We start from the raw sequence: 22650 nt of genomic DNA, 5'->3' as shown, positions 1-22650 counted from the left end.
CTACATATGTAAAGATTAATCACTTATTTTTTTCTTATTTTAGCTGAGATAAAAATATTAATAGAAGTTCTATTACTTTCTTCCATGGCCTAATTGATTATATCCTGTGTGCCCACTGGGGTTCATACACAATATACCGATGGCATTTACACAACACTTTTGAAAGTTCTTGCATGATAAAAGTAAAGAATATAATTTCCCCATAAAAAGTAGTACAGTACTACAGAAAAATGAAAATAAGCCATTTGCAGACCCTCGGTGATAATACAAGACAATAAAAGTCATTTTAAAAGCAATTAAGATAAATTCTGCCACCAAAATAAATTATGATACCTTATATTGTTAGTATAACAACATTACTCAATGCAAATGTTTTACAAAACTACTTTTTAATCTGACAAAAACTATTCTGGGTAAAATCTTTTTACTCCTTTCTGTTTTCTTACACTACCACACTCAGCTTTCTTAAGAGTCATGTTTTACTTAAAAATAGTGCTTTTAACATTTCATAAGAGTTCTGTGTGCTCAAAGAAAAGGAAAAAAATAAAGAAATGTTGATAGAAAGCTGAATAGCAAGTTTGCAAACTCCTAGGTAAATGATACAAGTGCAAAATTCTAAGAGTGCTTTTAAAATTTGTCAGCACAGGGCACTTGGGTGGCTCAGTCGTTAAGCGTCTGCCTTTAGCTCAGGTCGTGATCTCAGGGTCCTGGGATCAGGAAGCCTGCTTCTCCCTCTCCCACTCCCCCTGCTTGTGTTCCTGCTCTCGTGGTCTCTCTCTCTCTGTCAAATAAATAAATAATTAATTAAAAAAAAAAAAGAAATTTGTCAGCACGATTACAATTTAGCTACACTTGAAATGGCCTGTAAATAGATGAAGCTAAAAATCTTTGAATTTCTAGTGTCTAATATATACTTCCCCTCATAAGAATTTCATAATTTAAGACACCATTATTTAAGACAATTTAGTTGGTATTACATTTCAGTGCCATTTTGCCTTTCTGTCAAATTCTTCTGCAGAAAACAATTAAGAATACTAGAGAAATGACAGAGAAACACTATGGTAGGGAAAATAATTATTCCCTGATTAATGTGTTTTGTAAGTTTAGATTTCATGTCAGGCTTTCTTTTTTTTCTTTTTTTTTTTAAAGATTTTATTTATTTATTTGACAGAGAGAGACACAGCGAGAGAGGGAACACAAGCAGGGGGAGTGGGAGAGGGAGAAGCAGGCTTCCCGCTGAGCCGGGAGCCCGATGCGGGGCTCGACCCCAGGACCCTGGGACCATGACCTGTGCCGAAGGCAGACGCTTAACGACTGAGCCACCCAGGCGCCCTCATGTCAGGCTTTCTTAAAGGCCAACATATCTACATTTCAAAGTGCAATGAAAATAAGTAAATAACACACATACATTATTTGTGCTATGTAGCATCATGCATATATCCAGGGAAATAAAATAGTTAAGATTTTCATTAAAATATTAATACATTATAATGAAACCAAAAGGACTCCATATGTCAGAAAAGTAAAATTATAAACTATTAATCTATAGGCAAAAGATGAAAAAAAATTCTTGAAATGATTATGAAGTACAGTGAAAAAAAAGTTCATTGTTGGTCACAGGAAGCTTTTAGAAATATTTGTGAAGATCTCAGAAATATTTATATAGAAGAAGATACACTTCTACAATATATGGTGCAGAATAAAAATTCTGGTAGAGGTGGTTAGATTGTATTTGGAATATTTATCACTATTTCAACCTTGAATTTTATTACTGTAAATTGTATTACTAGAATTTGAACAAGTAAAGCTTTTAGCAAAACAAATAGAATAAACAGCAAATTCCAGAACCATTGTTTTTCAGTCATTAGGTTTTCCCTTTTTTTTAAATCACTAAAAATAACAACCAAAAAAGCCATATCAAGCCTCACAGAAATTAATATTGGATATAGTGAACTGCACTAGAAAAGGACAATATATAAATAGGCTCAAACACTCAGCTTTGAAAAAGTTATACAAAAACTGTATTTATTAAAAGGGAAGATTTGGGGCGCCTGGGTGGCTCAGTCATTAAGCATCTGCCTTCGGCTCAGGTCATGATCCCAGGTTCCTGTGATCTAGCCCCGCATCGAGCTCCCTGCTCGGTGGGAAGCCGCCTCTCCCTCTCCCACTCCCCCTGCTTGTGTTCCCTCTCTGGCTGTGTCTCTGTCAAATAAATAAATAAAATCTTTAAAAAAAAAAAAAAAAAAGATTTAAAATAGGAATATCATACAATCCAGTAATTCCACTACTGGGTATTTACCCAAAGAAAGCAAAAACATTATCTCAAAGATATATACACACCTATGTTTATTGTAGCATTATTTATAATAGCCAAGATATGGAAGCAACCTAAGTGTCAATCAATAGATGAATGGGCAAAGAAGATGTGATATATACATATGAATACTACTCAGCCATAAAAAAGAATGAGATCTTGCCATTTGCTACACCATGGATGGACCTAGAGGATATAATGCTCAGTGAAATAAATCAGAGAAAGGCAAATACTATATGATTTTACTTATATGTGGAATTTAAAAAACAAAACAAATGAATAAACAAAGAAAAAGCAGAAACAGAACCATAAATACAGAGAACTGATGGTTGACAGAGGGAAAGAGGGTGTAGGAATGGGCAAAATGTGTGAGGGGAGTGGGAGGTACAAGCTTCCAGTTATGGAATGAGTAAGTCATGGGGATGAAAGTTACAGCAAAGAGTATATAGTCAATGGGATTGTAATAGCATTGCATGGTGACAGATGGTAGGTACATTTGTGGTGAGTATAGCATAAAGTATAGAGTTTTGGAATCACTATGTTGTTCACCTGAAACTACTGTAACATTGTATATCAACTATACTTCAATAAAAAAGGAAAAAAAACCTTTGATAAACATCTTTCAAATATAATGAGCAAACGAATTTGATTATTTAGCTCTTTAATAAGCTGAAGAAACTCAATTTGATAATACAGTCACAATATTACCAAGCTTATAAATGCATATAAATTGTCAGTAATGAAACTGATCCTTACAGTTAAGATTAATCATGCAAGTAAAATAAATTTAACTGCTCTGAAATTTTAAGAGATCAGCACACAAAGGTATGAGCTTTAAAAAAAAAGTTACCAAAAATATCTCAGAATATTACAAGATACATTATTTTCTCACTCAACAGTGAAAAAATGAACTGACTGATGAACAGAGTCCATCACCTGCCTCCAAAAGGAACACTTACTCTTTGATTCAACTTGAAAAAAAATCTTACTATTTCTACTTAAGTCTGAATCAGTTTATTTGAAGAGTATCCTGAGAAAGAAAAATGAGCTTAAAAACTTTAGCAATTGTCACTACTTATTTGAATTTGAAATTCTGTGAACCAGAACTTCCTAGGCATAATGCAATAAAAATAAAATACAGAAATAAAGTGGATGTTGAGGCTGATATAAAATAGCAACTTCCAAGTATAACTGCTAATTTTAATTTCTCACTATACTCATTGACTGAATTTATTGAAAAATGCTGTTAAGTTTGAAATTACAGGATAGATGTACACTAATTAAAAGCTATTTTTACTTGTGAGAGTTCTGCAAAATGTTAAAAAAAAAAGGGTTCTCTAAAAATTAGAAAATTTGAAATCTACTAAAAAGATTTCAAACAAGATAAATCCAAACTCCTATCATGGCATAAGCTAGTTAGCCCTAACTAGTTTTCAGTTTACTTTCCTACAAGGAACACTTTTTTTCCCCAATAATACTAAATACCATGTATTGCTAGAACATGCGTGATTTTATACCTTTATATATGCTCTTATCTCAACCAGAAATGCCTTTATCCCACTTCTCCCGGCAAGTTTTTATTTTTCTTTTAATATACAGGAAAAAATGTTGCTTCCTCTGTAAAGCCATCTTGAGAGACTCAAGACAGAATTAACTACTTTCTTTTCTACATTCTATTATATTATTACATGTTATTATACTTATCTATTTAAATTTATTGTCTCCCTAAATGCCAGCAAATCCTTTAAATGCAATGATCCAAGTTACATTCATTCTTGGATTTTTTTTTTTCTTGTTCTTAACACAGACCCTAAAGTTGGAATACATCCATAAATAAATAGAAAAAATTACATGCAAGTAAAAGAACAAAAGGAAACAATCAAACTGATTAAGTTTAGTACCAAAAAATTAATCATTGAACAAGAATAGAATGGCACTATCTTCCAGCCATTATACTCAAAGTGTGATCTGCAAACTATTTACCAGGTTCTGATGAGATAAATATAAAAATTAGAATTAAGAATCTGGAAACTTTTATAGGAATTTGACAGAGATTTTCATGTTTGTTGAATCTTTTAGGATCTTTTAAATTTCATTTTCTAATAATTCATTTTATTATATTTTTGTGAAGTATCAGCCAGTGATAGATTAAAATACTGAAAAAAGCAAAATACGGATAGATTGAGAAGCCCTACATTAGACTGTGGAAGACAGAAAGATGAATAAGACCTTTACTCTTAAAAAAAAAAAAAAAACCTTGACTCTTTTTCAATGAGGATTTGGTTTACAAGGAAAAATATGATATATACATAAATTGTTGTAGTATGTATCATAACTATCCATATTTCTCAAAGTTCACATCATCATCTTTGACACTTTAAAACCTTTCTATTGATAGAACTATAACTGTGCCTGGAAATACTAATGCATAACTAGTATTTCTTTCTAAAGTTACTTATATGAAGACTAGATTTTAAGTTAAAATCAGGGCTTGTTTCTTTCACTGCCTATCAGACCCAAAGGCATCTTTGACTGCCTCCATACAGAGCTAGGTAGCTTTCTACAGCTCTCTACCTGACCTGCAGTATCTCAAAACCCCAGTAATATATAAAAACAGAGTGATTATACAATTTTTGTCAGAAACTCTTCCTCAGTATTTTCAAGATTAATTTATTAATCTTTACTAATAAAGATTAATTTATTTTCTCAATCCTCTATGCTAGGAGTTAGCAAACGTTTCCTGGAAAAGACCAGATAATAAATATTTTAAGGTTTGTAAGCTATATGATCTACTGTCACAGCTACTCAGCCTTTGTAGCAAGAAAGTAGCTACAGACAATATATAAACAGATGGGCATGGTTCGGTTCCAATAAAATTTTACTTAGAAAAACTGGCAGTAGGTTTTCAGTTTGGCCCAAGGACTGTAACTTGCTGATGTCTCTTCTCTATCATAGGTATAACTTTAAAATCAATCATTAAGATCTTATCATTTAGTAATATTAAAAAACTGCCATTCTTGTTTGCATTTATCAACTTTTAAAATTTTAAAGACTGACAGATTCACCAACATTCAAGTTTATAAAACAAAACACTATTTTTCAAGAAAATCAAAGTAAGTATATTGAAAAAAATTTTGTGCTTTGTCTTTAATGGCATGTGTCTAGGGAAGCTATAAGCTTTTCATACTGTTATTAGGTAGCAACACTCCCACAGGCTATGGAAAACAAAAAGACAGATTTATTCACAGTAGTTGCCACAACCACTACAACAAACATCATATAAGCAAAAATATCCACAGAAAAGCCCTTTTAAAATGAACTACAAACTTGGTGCAAATAGTTATAATATCACAAACAAAACTAACTACAATACTATTCAGAGTTATGATACTTTTTGTTTAACCCACATCTATGGAGTAACTTCAAAATCCTGATATCTTGTCTACCTTTTTTTAACAAACCTGGAATGTAGATTTATTTCATCTTTAGGGTTCAAAGTTGGCCTTCTCCAGCATGTAATCACTCCTTTCCTTTAAGGGGTGAGATACAAAGCTGATCAGAAGTCACTCTAAAACTGAAGTCAAACCCTAATTTCCTCTTAAGTTCTAGTATCCCCTGTGGAATATATAGTTCTATGAACAATTCTCTTTATCATTCTAGAACTCTTTTCCCCAGAACATAAGAGGAATTGTTAAATGTTTCAGTTTCCAAGGAAGTCTCTTACTGTTAGTTTCCAAATATCTTAATATAAATGTTCTTTTTACTTTACTTCTGATTTCCCAGACTTAAAATCCTAAAATTACTCCTTATCACTTTTCATATTGCTTGAAAATTCAATCACAAAGTTTGTAATTATTTTTGCATTTCTTTTACACCTTTGCCACTCACTATCTTTCCATAAACAGGACATGCTAATACTGCCTACCTATTTTTTCCTGTTGACAACTCTTCAATGTTTCTATACGTTTCTACGAGAAGTCTTCTACAAATACTGATTTTACTTCTCAAATGTATGTGTATAAAATACAGCCTGCTTAAAAAGACAATTTAACCACTGTGTAATAACAATAAAATATGTTAAAAGATATTAAAGAATAAGGCAAATGCTTTAAAATAGTAAAAACAGAATTTAAATAACAGTAAAAAGATTCTTACAGAGAAATTTAAGAGAAGTGGAAAATAAACCCAAGAAAGAAGCAAATGCTGTAAGGAAAAACTAAAATGCAATTACTAAGGGCAGACAAGGAAAATCAGAAACTAGAAGGATTATACTTACTGCAGAAATTGATACAGCTGCTGTTATTTCTGAAGTCCAAGATAATATATAAAAATAATCAGTAAACTATATTCACATAAAGTTAAGGAAAGATCAAGGTTGGGCCTAAATGAGGGAGAATATCAGCAGTGAGAAACCAAGTAACTTAGAAGTTGTCTAGTGTTCTATAGAGTGAATTTCTGACTGGCTTACCTTGGCAATAAAGCAAATTGCCAGTGTTACTACTTATAACATATCAGTTATTCTACCACTGGAGGGAGTCTGGTCACATATCCTTTAATGTGACTTTTACTCTAATAACTTCATTTTCTCTGGGAACGAATTAGAACCCCTACCAAGAATATGAATTGGTTTAACATAATCTGATGACTTTAAAGCGTCTTGTTTGTTTCTTTTAGTTTGTCTTTTATTTTTGTTGTGTTCCATACTCAGTAAAAATTTACAGCATCTCTATAGTCATATCTGGGTCAAAGAAATGAATCCAGAGGTCACATGTGCTGGTACATATCTACCTCAGAATAAAAAATCATGAAGAGAAAAATGTTAAATCAAGAACAGAAGGTTCTGATACAAATACCTACCCAAAGCAATTATCAAGGTCACAAGGCACATGAAATGCCGCAAACAGCAGGTCTGAAGTAGAAGCTGAAAAGAGCTTTTAGGATTAAGGCTGACAAAGATATCATTGATGGGATAGATAAATATAAGCAAAAGATAGAGTACTGTAACTGTGGTTTAAAGTTAACTATTTTTTTAATTGAGAATTTACAGTTTCCATTGTCTACTCATGAAGTTGAAGTGACATAAGAAGGATTTACTAAGTAAACAAAACACAACTGAAATGAAAACCAAAGATCTAAACATTGGACAAAAAAAAAAAGAAATAAAAAACAATAGCTGAACTCAAGAAGGTATGTGGAGAACAACAGTCCATTTACAATAATAATTATTCTCTATTTTGTGTCAAGAATTATAAGAAATGATAGAAAATACTTCATGTAATTATTTTAAAAATCCTACAGGATTGACATTATTATACCCATTTTACATGAGAAAGCTTAAAGCTAAAAACAGGTTAAGTAATTTGCCTAATGTAATATATCTATCAAGAGCCAATATTCTGTCAGAGGTCTGTCTGATTCTAAAATGCTATTGCCACTATGGCATAAGAATGTCAGTGAGACAGAGCAATGACTACCTTGTGTTCTTGTACTATTAAAGGTAACAGTTATGGGTACTATTCCTAGATGTCTGCTTCAGAAAATGTCATTAAGGATTATCTAGTACAGCACTGTGCTAACTAGTAAGCATTTTTGTGTTATATTTCCAAAGTTAAAATTTGTTTAATTCACATATCAATAAGCATAAAAAAGTCACAACTGATTTATAATTTAAGTAGCTATGATAAAGTCAAAACCAAAAGGAATTTATCTTTTTTATATATGTAAAAAGGAGAAAACCTTTTTTCTTTTCCTTCATAAAACTATTGTTAGACACAAAGACATGGAAATCTGTCAGGTTCTCTCTGCAATTTCCTTAAAATGTATTACCTTGCTGAGTAGCATCATAAACTCCATAAGCCGTATCTAGGCAGTCATAAAATAATCATGGAAATAATACTTGTTAAACGTAGGAAGCCTTGGGGGTGGATTTAAGTGCTATACAACAAATTAATTTTGTATTTTCTCCCTTGCTATTATAACAAGAGTGCAGGGAGCTTGGATGCATGTAAAACAACATATACATAAATAAATCTTTCCCTTTCAGCAAGGAAAGAAAGCTTTGAGATATCTATCTATCCATCTATCTATCTATTTATCTGTCTATGCATGATTTTAAGAAAAATGAAGAGAAGTAGAAGTAATGTAGAATTCTGTGTGTGGGGTTGGGTGCTGTTCTGTCTTGTCACAGGTCAATCAGGGTCTGAAGTATCTATGTGAAGAAACAAACGGGAAATGGGTCCCCATATTATCAATGCTTCCTGATGAGCAATTAATGTTTTTTTTATCCTTCAACTTCCTTAGAAAATCTACAATTAAAGTAGATCATATGTGCAACTTGAGGATACTTCAACACAGCAGAGATAGAGGAACAGAAACACTCTTCTACTTGAAACAGAAATTACAGAAAGTACTAGATTTACAGCACATATTCAGAGGTTTCCTAATAGAAGTCCATCAGAATCCTCATTCTGAACTACAAGTAACATGTAGGCAGAGACCATATATTAGCAACTAAAGCACACAGGCCTAGGATAAAAGTATACATGAAATAATGTGTGTGTAGAAGAATCCTCTTGCTTAATTAAAAAATCCAATTATATGACTGCTTGGATTCTATTCCAAATTCTTCCAACTGTTAAATACTTGGAGAAACTATGAAAAAAAGGAAACATTGTGAATTATTGCTACTTATGTATATGGATTAATTTATAAGAAAATAGCAAGTGAAAGAAAAAATATACAAGAGCCAAGGAAACATAAGAAAGACATACAGTTTACCAGCAGCTATAACTTAGTTGATAAAATATATAAAACATTATAAAATTAAAAACATCTATAAGTGGAGAAAGTAAAAGGAAACATATATTTAACAATAATATTATATTTTCTCCTATTCTATTTTATCTACTTCCAAGAAATTTGTGCTCATTTTTTTCCAACACCAGATTAATAGTAGAATAGAGAAAAGTAAAGAGAAAACAAAATAAATGTATTTCTATGATCATAAAATTATTAAAATTTATCACTTTTTATGTACTCAAGCATATAACAGATCTTCTGCCACATCCTAATCTTTCTATTATATATTTACAGAAGTAAAATAATAAGACCTGACAGGAAGTGAAGGGAGTAAATAATATCTAGTTGAATATTTCTCACTATAAGATTATGATAAATAAGTTCTGCTTGACAAACTTAATGTAACATTTTAAAATTGTTCTGCCAAAAATAAACATATATTTTGGAATTGACATGTAGAGTCACAAAATAAAAAGTTAAAGCTTTTCCTAAATTTTTACATTTAGGAAGCTATTCCTAATTTTTACATATTTTAATAGAAGAGTTAGCTCTTTGTATTTGTTGATATATTTTATAAAATGAAACCCTATTAATCTATGTTGAATCATTAGAAGCAAGTCTTCAAATAAGTAATTTTCATAGATACTGCTAAGTGCCAGCACCCCCCTATTAAATGTTACATAATTTTTTCATTTTGCAGGATTCATAATGTAAACTGAAACAACTAAAAAATATTACCAAAAATAAAATAGCTACTACTCTACAAGAAGAGACCACATAAATGCAGCACTAGTTTTTGTTACTCTGTTAATTCTATAAAGTTCATAAAAAAGAAAAACAACTTTATTTTCCCTAATATCTTTGAAAATGTGGTAAATGCAATTTTAAGTATTAAGATTACGGGGTTCTGAGGAGTAACTATGAATTGCCTATTTCCAATAACTACAGTAATAAGCTTTAGATAAATCACTGAAGTAAATGAAGGTGAAATCTACTTTTACTAGATTCTTGGTTTTCTGTCAAACCATCTAGGAAAATCCAAACATTTACAATGGTAACACCAGAAAAAGTATACATACAGAAAAAGTATACTATACAATTTCCTACGTGGTATATTAAAAATAATCTCTATAGTCTAATAATGCAAGTTTATATATGGAATGCCAAAATGATTACTTTTTTTTTTAGATGCCATAAATATGTGCACCTATTACTATGGTGACCTAAGGATAAAGGAATTATAAACAGCTTTTGCAAGAGTATTTATTTATCAATACTATACCTTTTTCAGAAATTATTTAAAGTGGTTTTGGCTTCAAAGGTCAATTATTCTGTGTCCTAAATTTATTAATAAACAGAAATTCAGTGTTCAGTTGACCTAAACTATACTGTAGAGCAACGCCTAACCAAGTTATCTAAATGACTTTAGAAACAAGACCTCTGCTCTCTATTTACATAACATACTGATAAATTTCATGGCCTTATTGTGAGCACACTAGTATTTCTACATAACCCTGGCTAAAAAAATATATTTAAATTATCGTCTCCATATACTGTTAATCACTGATTCCATTTATAGCCAAAAGTGTTCAGGGTCATCTTGACAACATGTAAATGGTTTTTCCTTTGTCAGATGTTCAATTTTACAATTATTTGGCCAATCAACTACTAATCAGATGACTCTTTTACAAATGAAGTTTTATTCCACATCACTGAAATAGCACTGACTCTTCAACTACTCCAAATAACACAGAAGCACTACAAGCTAGCTACCCATATTGCACACAGTACTAGCTTATCTCTTTAACGCTCAAACCTGTGTTCAATCACTTCCTTCTTTAGGAGACTGCCAACTTTAACAATAGAATAAGCTATATAATATCAAGACACAATGGTGAGTACTCGCCACATATACTGTACCACAGCAGATATATTAGGCCACTTCTTTACAGATTTTTGACAGTTTCTGAATCACAGCCCCAAACCACGAAGCTTGTGGCTATCCTTGGTGCTGAAACGCACTCCCCCCTCCCCCCCGCGCCCCTTCACTGAAAAAACCGCCATCCCAATCCCTATTTAAGAGCATAAAAAGATTAATGAATTTGGGGGGTCTGAAGAGGGGAGGTTTAAAAAAGGAAATGATAAGTTTCTGGGCTGAGAATGCTAACTAGCGTGAGCCGGTGGAAAGAAGGGGTACTAAAAACACCCAGAGGGCATTTCCCCTTCGGTTCCGGTAGACCCTGGAAACCCGGACTGCGGCACCATCGGAAACACCTCGTCCCGGGCAGGAGCGGCGGGCGGGAACGGCGCCCTCGCCCGGGCAGCTCCTCCGCGCGGGGCCAGGCGGGCGAGGACGCCGAGGGGCGCCGCTGCCGGAGACTAACGCGACTTTCCGCGCCAACGAGCGAGCCCTGGGGTCCTTTTGTTTCTAGCGTCTGAGGGGAGGGCGGATGAGCGGAGAGGAGCCCCACCTGTATTTATTTGTATGGGGGGACAACAAAAGACCCTGATGCCCGGGTGAGCAGGGTCGGCCGAGTTGGGGCGGCCGCGGCGCCTGGCCACAGGCTCGGCCCCTTTCCTCACAGCCCCCGTCGCTCTTACCGTCCCGGTCGCACAGCTGAATGGCCTCCAGGCTGAGGTTTTTGATCACCTCCTCACAGGGGCTGGTGGGGCTGTTGAGGGTATGATCCAGGCGCGGCACCTCCATTTATCCAACTCCCTTCTCAAGCCCGCCTGCTTCGTATCCAGGCTCTCTCGGTGGACAGGGTGGGAGAGAAGGGCGGGAAAGGGTAGGGAGTGGCGGAAGGAGGGGAAAGAGGCCTGGGACGCGGCTCCGAGGGGCCGAGGCTGAGCCGCCGGGCTAGAGAGCCGCGGTCGAGGCGACGGCCGTGACAGGAGCTCCGGGGAGTGTGAGGCTCGGAGAGACGGAAAGGGACCCGGCGCGAGAGCGGGAGGTGCGCGCTCCCGGCGGGGAGGGGACGCGTCGCGCGGGGATCGTGAGGGAGAAGGCGCGGCGCGCGCACGCGCGCGAGAGGACGCGCCCACCTGCTGGCGCGCGGCGCTCCTCCTTCCCCGCCCTTCCACGCGCACGCGCCCCCTGCTGCCCTGGCGCCTCAGCCCCCGCTACCCTCGCGCGGAGTGTCGGACCGCATGAGCGCCCGGAAGCGGCGGGCGGCTGGGCGTATGGCGCGCTGGCCTCTCCTTCTCTTCTGGTGAGGGTGGTTTGGCGTCCTTTCCCTCGTCATAGGGTCAGTGGGACTCAGGTTGGCACTGGGGAGTCTGCACGGGGAGGTGAGAAGAAGCAGATTGGTTTTTATGAAGGACTGGAAAAATATGGGTCCAGATCCTTTGTATCCTTGTTTCGGAGCCCCCCGGGCTGCCTTCCCCCTCAAGGTCTCGAGCTACTCCCCTCCAGGCCCCTGCTTGCTCAGCCAGGCATTCCTGGGAAACAGCTGCGTCTCTGTGAGAGAGGAGTGGATTAACTGAGAAGTGGCAGGGTTTACGGACAGAATTTTGGTCAACCTGAAGGAGGGGCAAACATGGGAATTCAGAACTGCCAGAAAGGTGAGGGAATGAGGAGATGCCAGTCAGCCTGCTGGAAAAGCAGCGCGTGTGCTTCGGGGCTGACAGCCACTAATCTTTCAGCCTTCGCAGTCTAGCTTGCTTGCTTGCATGCTTGCTTGCTTCATTCATTCATTCATTCATTCATTCAACAAATAAGTATTAAATGTTTATTCCGTGCGGGGCATTGTTCTAGGCTCCAGTGAAAGGCGGAAAAAAAAAACAGTACCTGACCTCATGGATATGGAAACATCCTTTTCTAATGGAAAATCTTCCTCAACTTACCTTAAATTTGTCTGTCCATTCTTTTTAATGGCATTTAGTATTATGCAATGCAAAATTCTGCAATAAAAATGTTTTTAAAATAAAGTAGGTATAGGTCACAGCCTATTGACCTCTCTTGCCATTTGCTTCTTTGGAATAGTTTTTAGTCGTGTTGCTATCTTAGAATCAAAATAGTGCCTGTCCCACTCTCTTCTTTTTTTAGTGTATATGCTTGTTGGAAATTAAAGTTCCTTTTTATGTATTTTCCAATTTCAAACATAAATGTTATCCAATGAAGTAACAATTTACATAGAAATTGCTATATGCTACCATTTCCAGTCATATCCTTCTAGCCATAACATGACTAAATCTAGTTAATTGAAGTCTCATAAAACAGAAGGACCAGCTTAAGGTAAAATAAGCCTGTGAGAAAACTTGGCACAACTGCAAGTTGATAAAAATTAGTGAAAGATAATTGGGTATCTTAAAGTGAAATGTCCTCATTATCAACTTAGGTATTAATGAAGATGGATCTCCTTCTTGTAGTTTAAGAGAATTTTTGTGTCAAGGTAGGGGTGTCCCCAAGGAGATGATAAATTATTACTTGTCAAGAAATATGACAAGATGGCACTTATTGGTGAATTTCCTGGTTCTAAAACCTGGCTCTGGAGGAATAGAAATTGGTATTGTCAGCTGAGCCACAGTGGGTTCATCTTTCAGAGTAGTATCACATTTACAAATTTCAAAAGGAACTGTGTAGATTACCAATTTATTGATCTACAGGTGAGAAATATAAACTCATATATATAATTAAAGCTATAATTCACACAAATATTTGTTAAACACCTGCTATATCCATGGACAATATGCTAGATGTTGGAAATTTTGAGTTCAAATCTATTAAGAAACACAGACATTGAAAAAGGAAAATTATAATGAGTGTTATGAAAGAGGAATCATGGGAACTAGTGAAGCACACGCAGGGGTCCTAACCTTGTCTGGTTAGTAAGGAAAGCATTTAAAAAGATTATTTAAAAGGAACAGGAAATTATGAAAGGCTTTAAGTGGGAAGTTAGCATGATCAGATTCGTAGGCCAGAATATCTGTATAATGGGAAAAAGGGATAATGTTTTAAGAAATATTAATGTGAGTTTGGGTATAAGACTTATTCAATCCAAGGCATCTTTCTGCTAAGGATTTAGATTATTACATAAGAAATACAAAAGAAAGAGTTAATATTTCACTTTTGACATTGAGCATAGGATTTTTTTTTTTTTTTAGCAAATTGTTAGGCTTCAAATCAAGGCATTGTCAAAAGATAAAATATAGATATGTTTATGGTTTAACATACCAAAGCTAGGCCTAGTGGTCAAAACAATATAGTTTATCCCAGAGTGAAGACAAGATATCCCAGTCCACGATAAAGGCTTAGGCCAGAGATTGGTATAAGGAAGATGGTGGCTGTAGGTGGTAAACTAGAGAAAATTCTATTCTTTTTGGTTCAGAGAATAATGGAAAAGAGATAGAAGTGCTAGAGGATGGCAACCAGCAATATTTTTACTCACTCATACATTGAGGATGTGAGATGAGGGATTGTGGCTCTAGAAATATCCAGATACGTATGGGAAAACTCAAGGACAGAGAAATTTCTGCCCTAGTTCTTAGATCTTTGGGATGGTATCACCTGGCCAGATTCAAGTAACCTTGAACAAAACATCATAGTTAGGCAGAGGAAGGGCAGGAATTTACTTTCCAAAACTGCTAAAATTTCCTGTATACTCAGAAGGTAGTTGAGTTGAGATCTAGGCAACCTGCTGTGAAGCCTGATTTTAAAATGTAAGGTAATACTCTAGCAAAAACTGCAGAATGGAGCTTCTAGACTAGGGATGTCTAAAGTATTAAAAAAGATGAGACTTGTCAGTCTTAGAGATGGCTACCAGGCCCTGACCACACTGAAAAAATACAGACCATGAGTTTCTCTAGCCACCAACTTCAAGTGAAAGGCCAGAAGCAATTAGGCATGCAAGGGATGTCACCACAGAGACCAGAGGAGGCAAAACACATTATTCAAATCCAGTGAACCTTTGTCCCAGTGCTTCAAGGTAATGGAACCTCTCCTGTACTGATATCCCCAAATACCGTCTGAAATAAGACGTAGGGGAAAAGGTAAAAACCTGAAAGACTGAGGATCTTACCTAAAAAGATGGACTTTAAAGGGGTAAATAAAATACTGATTAAAAACTGATTGAATCTAGGTTCCTGGATTGCACTAAAAATACATTATTTACCTTCCCCTTTATATTAGTGAATGAGATTTCATGAAGATGACCAAATAAATTTTAAGATAAAATGAAAATTCTGCCTTTTCATATGTAAGTTGTAGTGTGAGTAATTGCAATCTTCACACACTTACATCATTTGTTAGCTTGAGGCCGACACTATTACAGCCAAAATCCTACCATTCAAGGTCTAACTCAAATGGTACATACTCTATAAAGATTATTCCTTATGCCAAAAATCTTTTTGTTTTATTTCCATGGGGCTTTATTTATATTATCTACAGATATAATCACACTCTGATTTGCAAATTATTAGTATACGTGAAGAATCAGACTTTGAAAAGGACCTTAAATATGTCTTAATGCAATCCTGCACCCAATGTTGAAGCCCCTGACAAGAAGTTGTCTATCTTTTAATATATAGTAAATTAAAATCCTCATGAAGTAATCTTACTCATTCTGAACCCAAATATGCCTCCTATGAGGTCAATACAAGGACCTTCATTTTCTCCTCTATTAGTCATACACAATAATGATAATCCTTCTGCTGCTGCCCATTCATATTCAATTTTCTGGCTAAATACTCCTAGTTCTTCCAAATATTTCTGATACTACATTCCTTTGAGTCCCTCTACCACTTTGGACACTCTCTTCTGGATAGATCTAATGTTTTCTAAGAGTCCATCGATGAACACACCTATGATGTGGAGAGATATTAAGAATATAAAGGGAAACAAGCAGTATATCACCATCTTTGCTCCATATGCCAGACATCTTATATCACAGCCCAGGAGCACATTAGCTTTCCTGACAGAGATACCAATCTGCTTACACATCTTGAGCTTGCTATCATGTAAAACCTATACTTCTTCCCTGAACAGTTCTTATTTCCCCTGTGATGTAAATTTAAAGCACATACTATAGTATTTGCACAGAGAAGATACTCAGTACAATTTGTTGAATTGTTTGATTGAACTTCAGTACTTTGAATGTGTTTAATTATATTGCTGCAACTGCCTAGAATTTTATCAGACCCAAAGAAAAACTAGGTTACAAAGTCCTTTCAGTGAGCTTGTAAGTGCAGAGGTCATTCTTATATAACCCACAGTCTTAGGCACAGGCCAGGTTTTTATGGCTAGGCAGAAGGCAAAGAGTGAGAACCAAAACCATAGGTAGAAGCAAACTCAAAAAAAAAAAAAAAATGCTTAGTAAATGAAGGAGTGTTTTGTTTTATTTGTTTTCCCTCTCTAATGGTAATAACATTACCATGACTTTTCCTAAGCCCTTATCAAAGGTAGGGGAAAATAAAACTCATGATTGACAAAGTTGAAAGCAACTCAAATAATCTGAGTTCTTTATACTGACTCAAGTTGACTTGTGTCTGGACTTGTGAAAATCAAATGACATAATACATAGACAAGTGTTGTATGAACTATAAGGCATCTCATAGAGTTAGAATAGTGTTATTATAGAACACTAAGAACACCATTGAGAAAGTATACAATTTTACAGTACAAATTTCTGGAAATATTTTAATAGCTATTTAAAAACATTAAGAACTTCCATATTTAGAATAGCTTTATGGTTTAGTGCGTGAGGCCCTTATAAATTAATGTCACATTATGTTTGCTTTTGGTTCTATCTCATTGTAGATTTTTGCCAAGCCCATAAGCAAATGCTCAATATTGAATCTCTCCTCAGTATTTGATTTCTACATTTCTAGTTCTATATCACCAAACACTGGTGAGAGGTGGTGGAGATCTATGATGACTTGGTCCAAAATTTATGCTATTAAAGTTAAACTTGCTTGACAATTTAACTATCACAGACTGTTTCTCTTTGAAACCCCCAGTTCTTCTCTCACTTTCAAAAGATGATCACGGGCGCCTGGGTGGCTCAGTTGGTTAAGCGACTGCCTTTGGCTCAGGTCATGATCCTGGAGTCCCGGGATCGAGTCCCACATCGGGCTCCCTGCTCAGCAGGGAGTCTGCTCCTCCCTCTCATGCTCTCTGTCTCTCATTCTCTCTCTCACAAATAAATGCAATCTTAAAAAAAAAAAAAATTAAAAAAAAAGATGATCTCTCTCTTTTTCCTGGAAAAAGCAATAAAGGCAGAGTGAAGGTTCTCATTCGTCCTTATCATTAGCTCAGTAGGTCCTGGTAAAACTTGCTACTTTTCTTTCCCTTATCTGTACTTTCCACTCAGTGCCTGTGTAATGCAGAATAGAGTTGTTAGCTTCTTATTTTTACCTCCTCCAGCTGCTTCAGTCTTTTTCTTTCCTCTCTTTTTTATCTTTAAACATTGCCAAATCTCCTTGATTTTAAAAATTATCTTATTTGAACCAAACAATTACTATCTTAACTTCTTAATATTCTAAGGTATGTAAGAAACTCATTATAAATTGTGCAGTGCTACAAAACTGTTATTCATTGCTTCCATTTCCTTTTAATCTTCACACAATTTATCATCTGTCTCCACGACTGATTCTTACTCTTCAAATGTCATCTTTGGATGTGGTGAGATTTTTCACATCACCAACATACAGGCCTTTTATCATCTGCATCCTCTTTGATATTTCAGCAGTTTATTTCTGCTGAACTTCTGTAGCACTGAACTCTACTGGATCTCTTCCTACATGTGTGCTTAATGTTTATCAACTCTAGCTTCTAAGCTGCCCTCTTGAGTGTAGGTGTTCTTTAAAGTTCAACCTCCGACATTATGTTCTTCCCTGTTTAAAGCCTTTCCTCTGAGAATGCATGCATTTCCATGAATTTTAATGTCTTTTTAATGTTTAAATTCTCACCTTTATCGTCAAATCCCTATTTCATGTCCCCAACTATAAACATAAGTCATTACCCTACTTCCAACTAATGAACATTTTTATTTACATTCCAATAACCACTTCTAATTAATCAATTCATCCCCAAAACTGGTTGCCTTTTCTAATTTTTCCCCCATTATAGTGACTGGCAGCTGTATCCTCTTAGTCACCCAGTCACCCTGCTTTCTGATTTTCTCTTTTCCTCCTTAAATCAAACTATCCTCAAAACAATTAAAATTTTGCAATATATCATGGACATTTTTCCCCTCTGAGTTACAGGTACTACTATTACATTTAGGTTTTCATCATTTTAACCAGATTATTGAAATTACCATGTACATAGTCTTCCTACCTCCTTTCTTTAATCTGCTACTAAGATCAACCCACTAAAACATTTTGTTAATTAGAGCTTGCTCAATAAATTACAATGGCTACCTATTTTTGTTCTATAGTTAATGGTGAGCTACTAAAGCTTTTTAAGCAGGTATAGACAATTGTAAAGTAGTAGTATGTGATTAATGTTCCCATGTTTCATAGGATGAATGGAATGGAGGAAGACAGGAGTTTAAGAAATTATAATACAGACTAGAACAGTAGAATTGAGAGTTGAAAAGAAACAATGAGAGACTGATGTTACACTGCTGTGTTTCTGAGATTATTTAAAATCACAAAAAGAAGTCCTTTAATATTTTGATATTTTAAAAGATTGATTTGTTCATTCATAGTACTAATGGTTATATACTAAAAATATCAATACTATGGTATAACATCACATGGCATAGGAAGCATGAAAAATTCATTGTACACACTTTTTCCATGTTTAGAAACCATAAGAGACTCTTAACTATAGGAAACAAACTGAGGGTTGCTGGAGCGGAGGTGGATGGGGGGATGGGGTAATTGGGTGATGGGCATTAAGGAGGGCATGTGATGTAATGAGCACTGGGTGTTATATGCAACTGATGAATAACTGAACTCTACCTCTGAAATGAATGATACACTATATGTTAATTAATTGAATTTAAATATATATTTTTAAACTAATAGTTATTTTCCAATGATATACAAGTAGATTAACCTTAAGGATTAAAGCGACATCTAGTCTTTATATTTGTGGGTAAACAAAGCTCAACTAAAATGGCTCCCAGAATAGCATGTCTTGTAATACCTTCTGCTGTCACTAGTCAAAATTTAAAAGGAGTTGGTGTTAGGGGAAAGAAATCTTGGGAGGGATGGAGAAGAAAGAATTTCTCCATAGATTGAACCTCTTTTATTGAGAGCCTTTTTTCCCTTCTCTGGTCTTTCCTCTTCTATTCACTATGCACTACAGTAGAGTATTTTCAGAATGTGTTCAAGTACATAACCATCCCTAACTTCATGTCAGGGAATCTTGAAAATAAATTATATATGGTGAGCAATTGTAAGTATAGCTGACAGCCACAATCATTTTGCCACAAGTCCCAGGTTGTTCTTGCCTTCACAGATATATCTTTCTAGTTTTGAGTTTTTCATGAGGCTCGAAACAAATTCACTTACAACTTTACATTATTGGCAAACAAGATCTTTAGTCTACTCCCCTTGAACACAGCTCAAAACAGCTCTCCTGAAACCCTGACCTCATTAGTTTCCCCTTAAATCTACCCACAGAAATTTCCTGATGAATCAATTTTCTAGGATTTTTATCTCAGCAGATATAGAGCTGTGACTTTTATAATGATTTATACATTTTGGTTTCCCAAAGTTCTTTCTAAGCTAAAAGAAATACCTATAGGATCTCTAAAAGTCCTCTAATTTTTCTGAACATCTAACTTTCTCTCAAATTTACTGTAACATCAGTGATGTTACGGTAGCTGACATGTGCCATACATGCATTAGCATGATAAGAAGGCCTAATTTAACAACCACATCTTACCTTGAGACTTTCTCTGTAATATTTGTGTAAACAAAACTACCACATTGCATTCAATTGGAGTTTAGCTTTCCTGACTCCATCCAAACTAGGCCCGCCCCAAGATTCATAATGAGAAAAACTTCAGAGTGGGGAGAGGCTTATTAAAGAGATTACTTAGTCAATAACATCCATTGAATGACGATTCAATGCTATGTATGTATGTATGTATGTATGTATGAAATCAATACACATTATTGAGTGGCCGTTAGGCTTTCTGTGATGATACAAAGAGAGAAACTATCCATGCCAACATCTCTCCCTACCCCAAGTTATTGCTGTTATCCTAGAATGTAGATAAATAGAGTTGTTTCCGTTTAACTAATTTTATCAAGAGGAGAAGGCATCATAAAAACTAGCACAGTAGCTATTCACACAAGGGGCTTCAACTAGAAATAGTGAGGGCCACAAGATACCTCGGAGATAATGCTGGTATGGTTCCAGACCACCACAATAAAGGGGATATTGCAATAAGGCAAGTCAAATTAGTTTTTGGTTTCCCAATGCATGTAAAAGTTATGTTTCCACTATACTGTAGTATATTAAGTGTGCAATAGCATTATGTCTAAAAAATGTACAATACCTTATTTCAAAAGTTCTTACTGCTCAAAAATGCTAACCATAATCTGAGCTTTCAATGAGTCATAATCTTTTCATTGGTGGAGGATCTTGCTTCAATGTTGACAGCTGCTGACTGATCAGGGTGGTGGTTGCTGAATGTTGGGATGGCTGTGACAATTTCCTAAAATAAAACAGCAGTGAAGTTTCCCACATAGATTTACTCTTGCTTTCACAAACCATTTTTCTATGGTATGCACTGTTGTTTGATAGCATTTTATCCACAGTAGAACTTATTTCAAAATTGGAGTCAATCCCCTCAAACCCTGCTGCTACTTTATCAACTAAATGTATGTAATATTCTAAATCTTTTGTTGTCATTTCAACAATTTTCACATCTTCACCAGCAGATTCCATCTCAAGAAACCACTTTCTTTGCTCATCCATAAAAAGCAACTCTTTATCCATTAAAGTTTTGTCATGAAATTGCAGCAATTCAGTCCCATCTTCAGGATCTCTTTCTAGTTCTGGTTTTCTTGTTATTTCCATCACCTCTGTAGTTATTTTCCCCACTGAAGTGTTGAACCCCTCAAAGTCATCCATGAGAGTTGGAATCAATTTCTTCAAAATCCTCTTAGTGTGGATATTTTGACCTCTTCCCATGAATCACAAATGTTCTTAATGATATCTAGAATGGAGAATCCTTTCCAGAATGTTTTCCATTGACTTCGCCCAGATCTATCTGAGAAATCACTATATATGGCAGCTATAGCCTTACAAAATGTATTTCTTAAATAATAAGACTTGAAAGTCAAAATTACTCCTTGATCCGTGGGCTGCAGAATGAGTGTTGTATTAGCAGCCATAAAAGCAGTATTAATCTCATTGTCCATCTCCATTAGAGCTCTTGGATGACCAGGTGCATTATCAATGAGTAGCAATATTTTGAAAGGAATCTTCTTTCCTGGGCAGTCGGTGGCAACAATGGGCTTAAAATGTTCAGTAAACCATGCTGTAAACAGATGTGCTGTCATCCAGGCTTTGTTGTTCCATTTATAAAGATAGGCAGAGGAGATTTAACATAATTCTTAAGGACCCTAGGATTTTTCAGAATAGTAAGTGAGCATTGGTTTCAACTTCAGTCACCAGCTGTGTTAGCCCCTAAAAAGAAAGTCAGCCTGTCCTTGGAATCTTTAAAGCCAGGCTTTGACTTCTCTCTATCTATGAAAGTCCTAGATGACATCCTCTTCCAAAAGAAGGCTGTTTCATCTACATTGAAAATCTGTTGTTTAGTGTAGCCACCTTAATGAATTATCTTATCTAGATCTTCTGGATGATTTGTTACAATGTCTACATCAGCACTTGTTTTTTCACCCTAAACTTCTATGTAATGGAGACAGCTTAATTTCTTAAACCTCATGAACCAACCTCTGCTAGCTTCAGACTCCCCTTCTATAGCTCCCTCACCTCTCTCAACCTTCATAGAATTGAAGAGAGTTAGGCCCTTGTTCTGGATTAGACTCTGATTTAAGGGAATGTTGTGGCTGGTTTCATCTTCTATTCAGACCATTCAAATTTTCTCCATATCAGCAGTAAGGCTGTTTCACTTTCTTATCATTCATGTATTCACTGGAATAGCACTTTTAATTTCCTTCAAGAACTTCTAAAGAAAAATGCAAAGAGCATTCCCATCTTGGCTAACTGTGGCCTATCTCAACTTTTGACATGCCTTCCTTACTAAGCTTAATCATTACTAGCTTTTGATTTAAAATGAGAGATGTGCAACACTTCCTTTCACTTGAACACGTAGAGGTCATCATAGGGTTATTAAATGAGCCAATTTTAATCTGTCTGTGTCTCAGGGAATAGGGGGGTCCTAAGGAGAGCAAGAGAGATGGGGGAGTGGCTAGTCTGTGGAGCAGTCAGAACACAAAACATTTATCCACTAAGTTTGCCTTCTTATATAGGCATGGTTTGTGGCACTCCAAAATAATTACAATAGTAATATCAAAGACCACTGATTATAGGTCACCATAAAAATATAATGATAATGAAAAAGTTTGAAATACTGTGAGAATTAACAAAATGAGACACGGAGACATGAAGT

The 22650-nt window shown here is 35.6% G+C and overlaps 1 protein-coding gene and 1 pseudogene across 1 annotated transcript in view; both read right to left on the bottom strand.

Moving 5' to 3' along the window:
- PHYHIPL (phytanoyl-CoA 2-hydroxylase interacting protein like) overlaps window positions 1-12103 on the bottom strand; it is an 81099-nt gene extending 68996 nt beyond the window's left edge. The window contains exon 1 of the mRNA XM_032423926.1: window positions 11714-12103. Within this exon, the coding sequence (XP_032279817.1) occupies window positions 11714-11819 (106 nt within the window). The 5' untranslated portion in view covers window positions 11820-12103. The remainder of the gene's footprint in view (window positions 1-11713) is intronic.
- Window positions 12104-20600: 8497 nt separating this feature from the next.
- Window positions 20601-22438, bottom strand: LOC116644197 (annotated as a pseudogene).
- Window positions 22439-22650: the final 212 nt, after the last annotated feature.

Source organism: Phoca vitulina, unplaced genomic scaffold (assembly GCF_004348235.1).
Source record: "Phoca vitulina isolate PV1807 unplaced genomic scaffold, GSC_HSeal_1.0 scaffold29, whole genome shotgun sequence".
NCBI lineage: Eukaryota > Metazoa > Chordata > Mammalia > Carnivora > Phocidae > Phoca > Phoca vitulina.
This window is presented reverse-complemented; position numbering and strand designations above follow the sequence as displayed.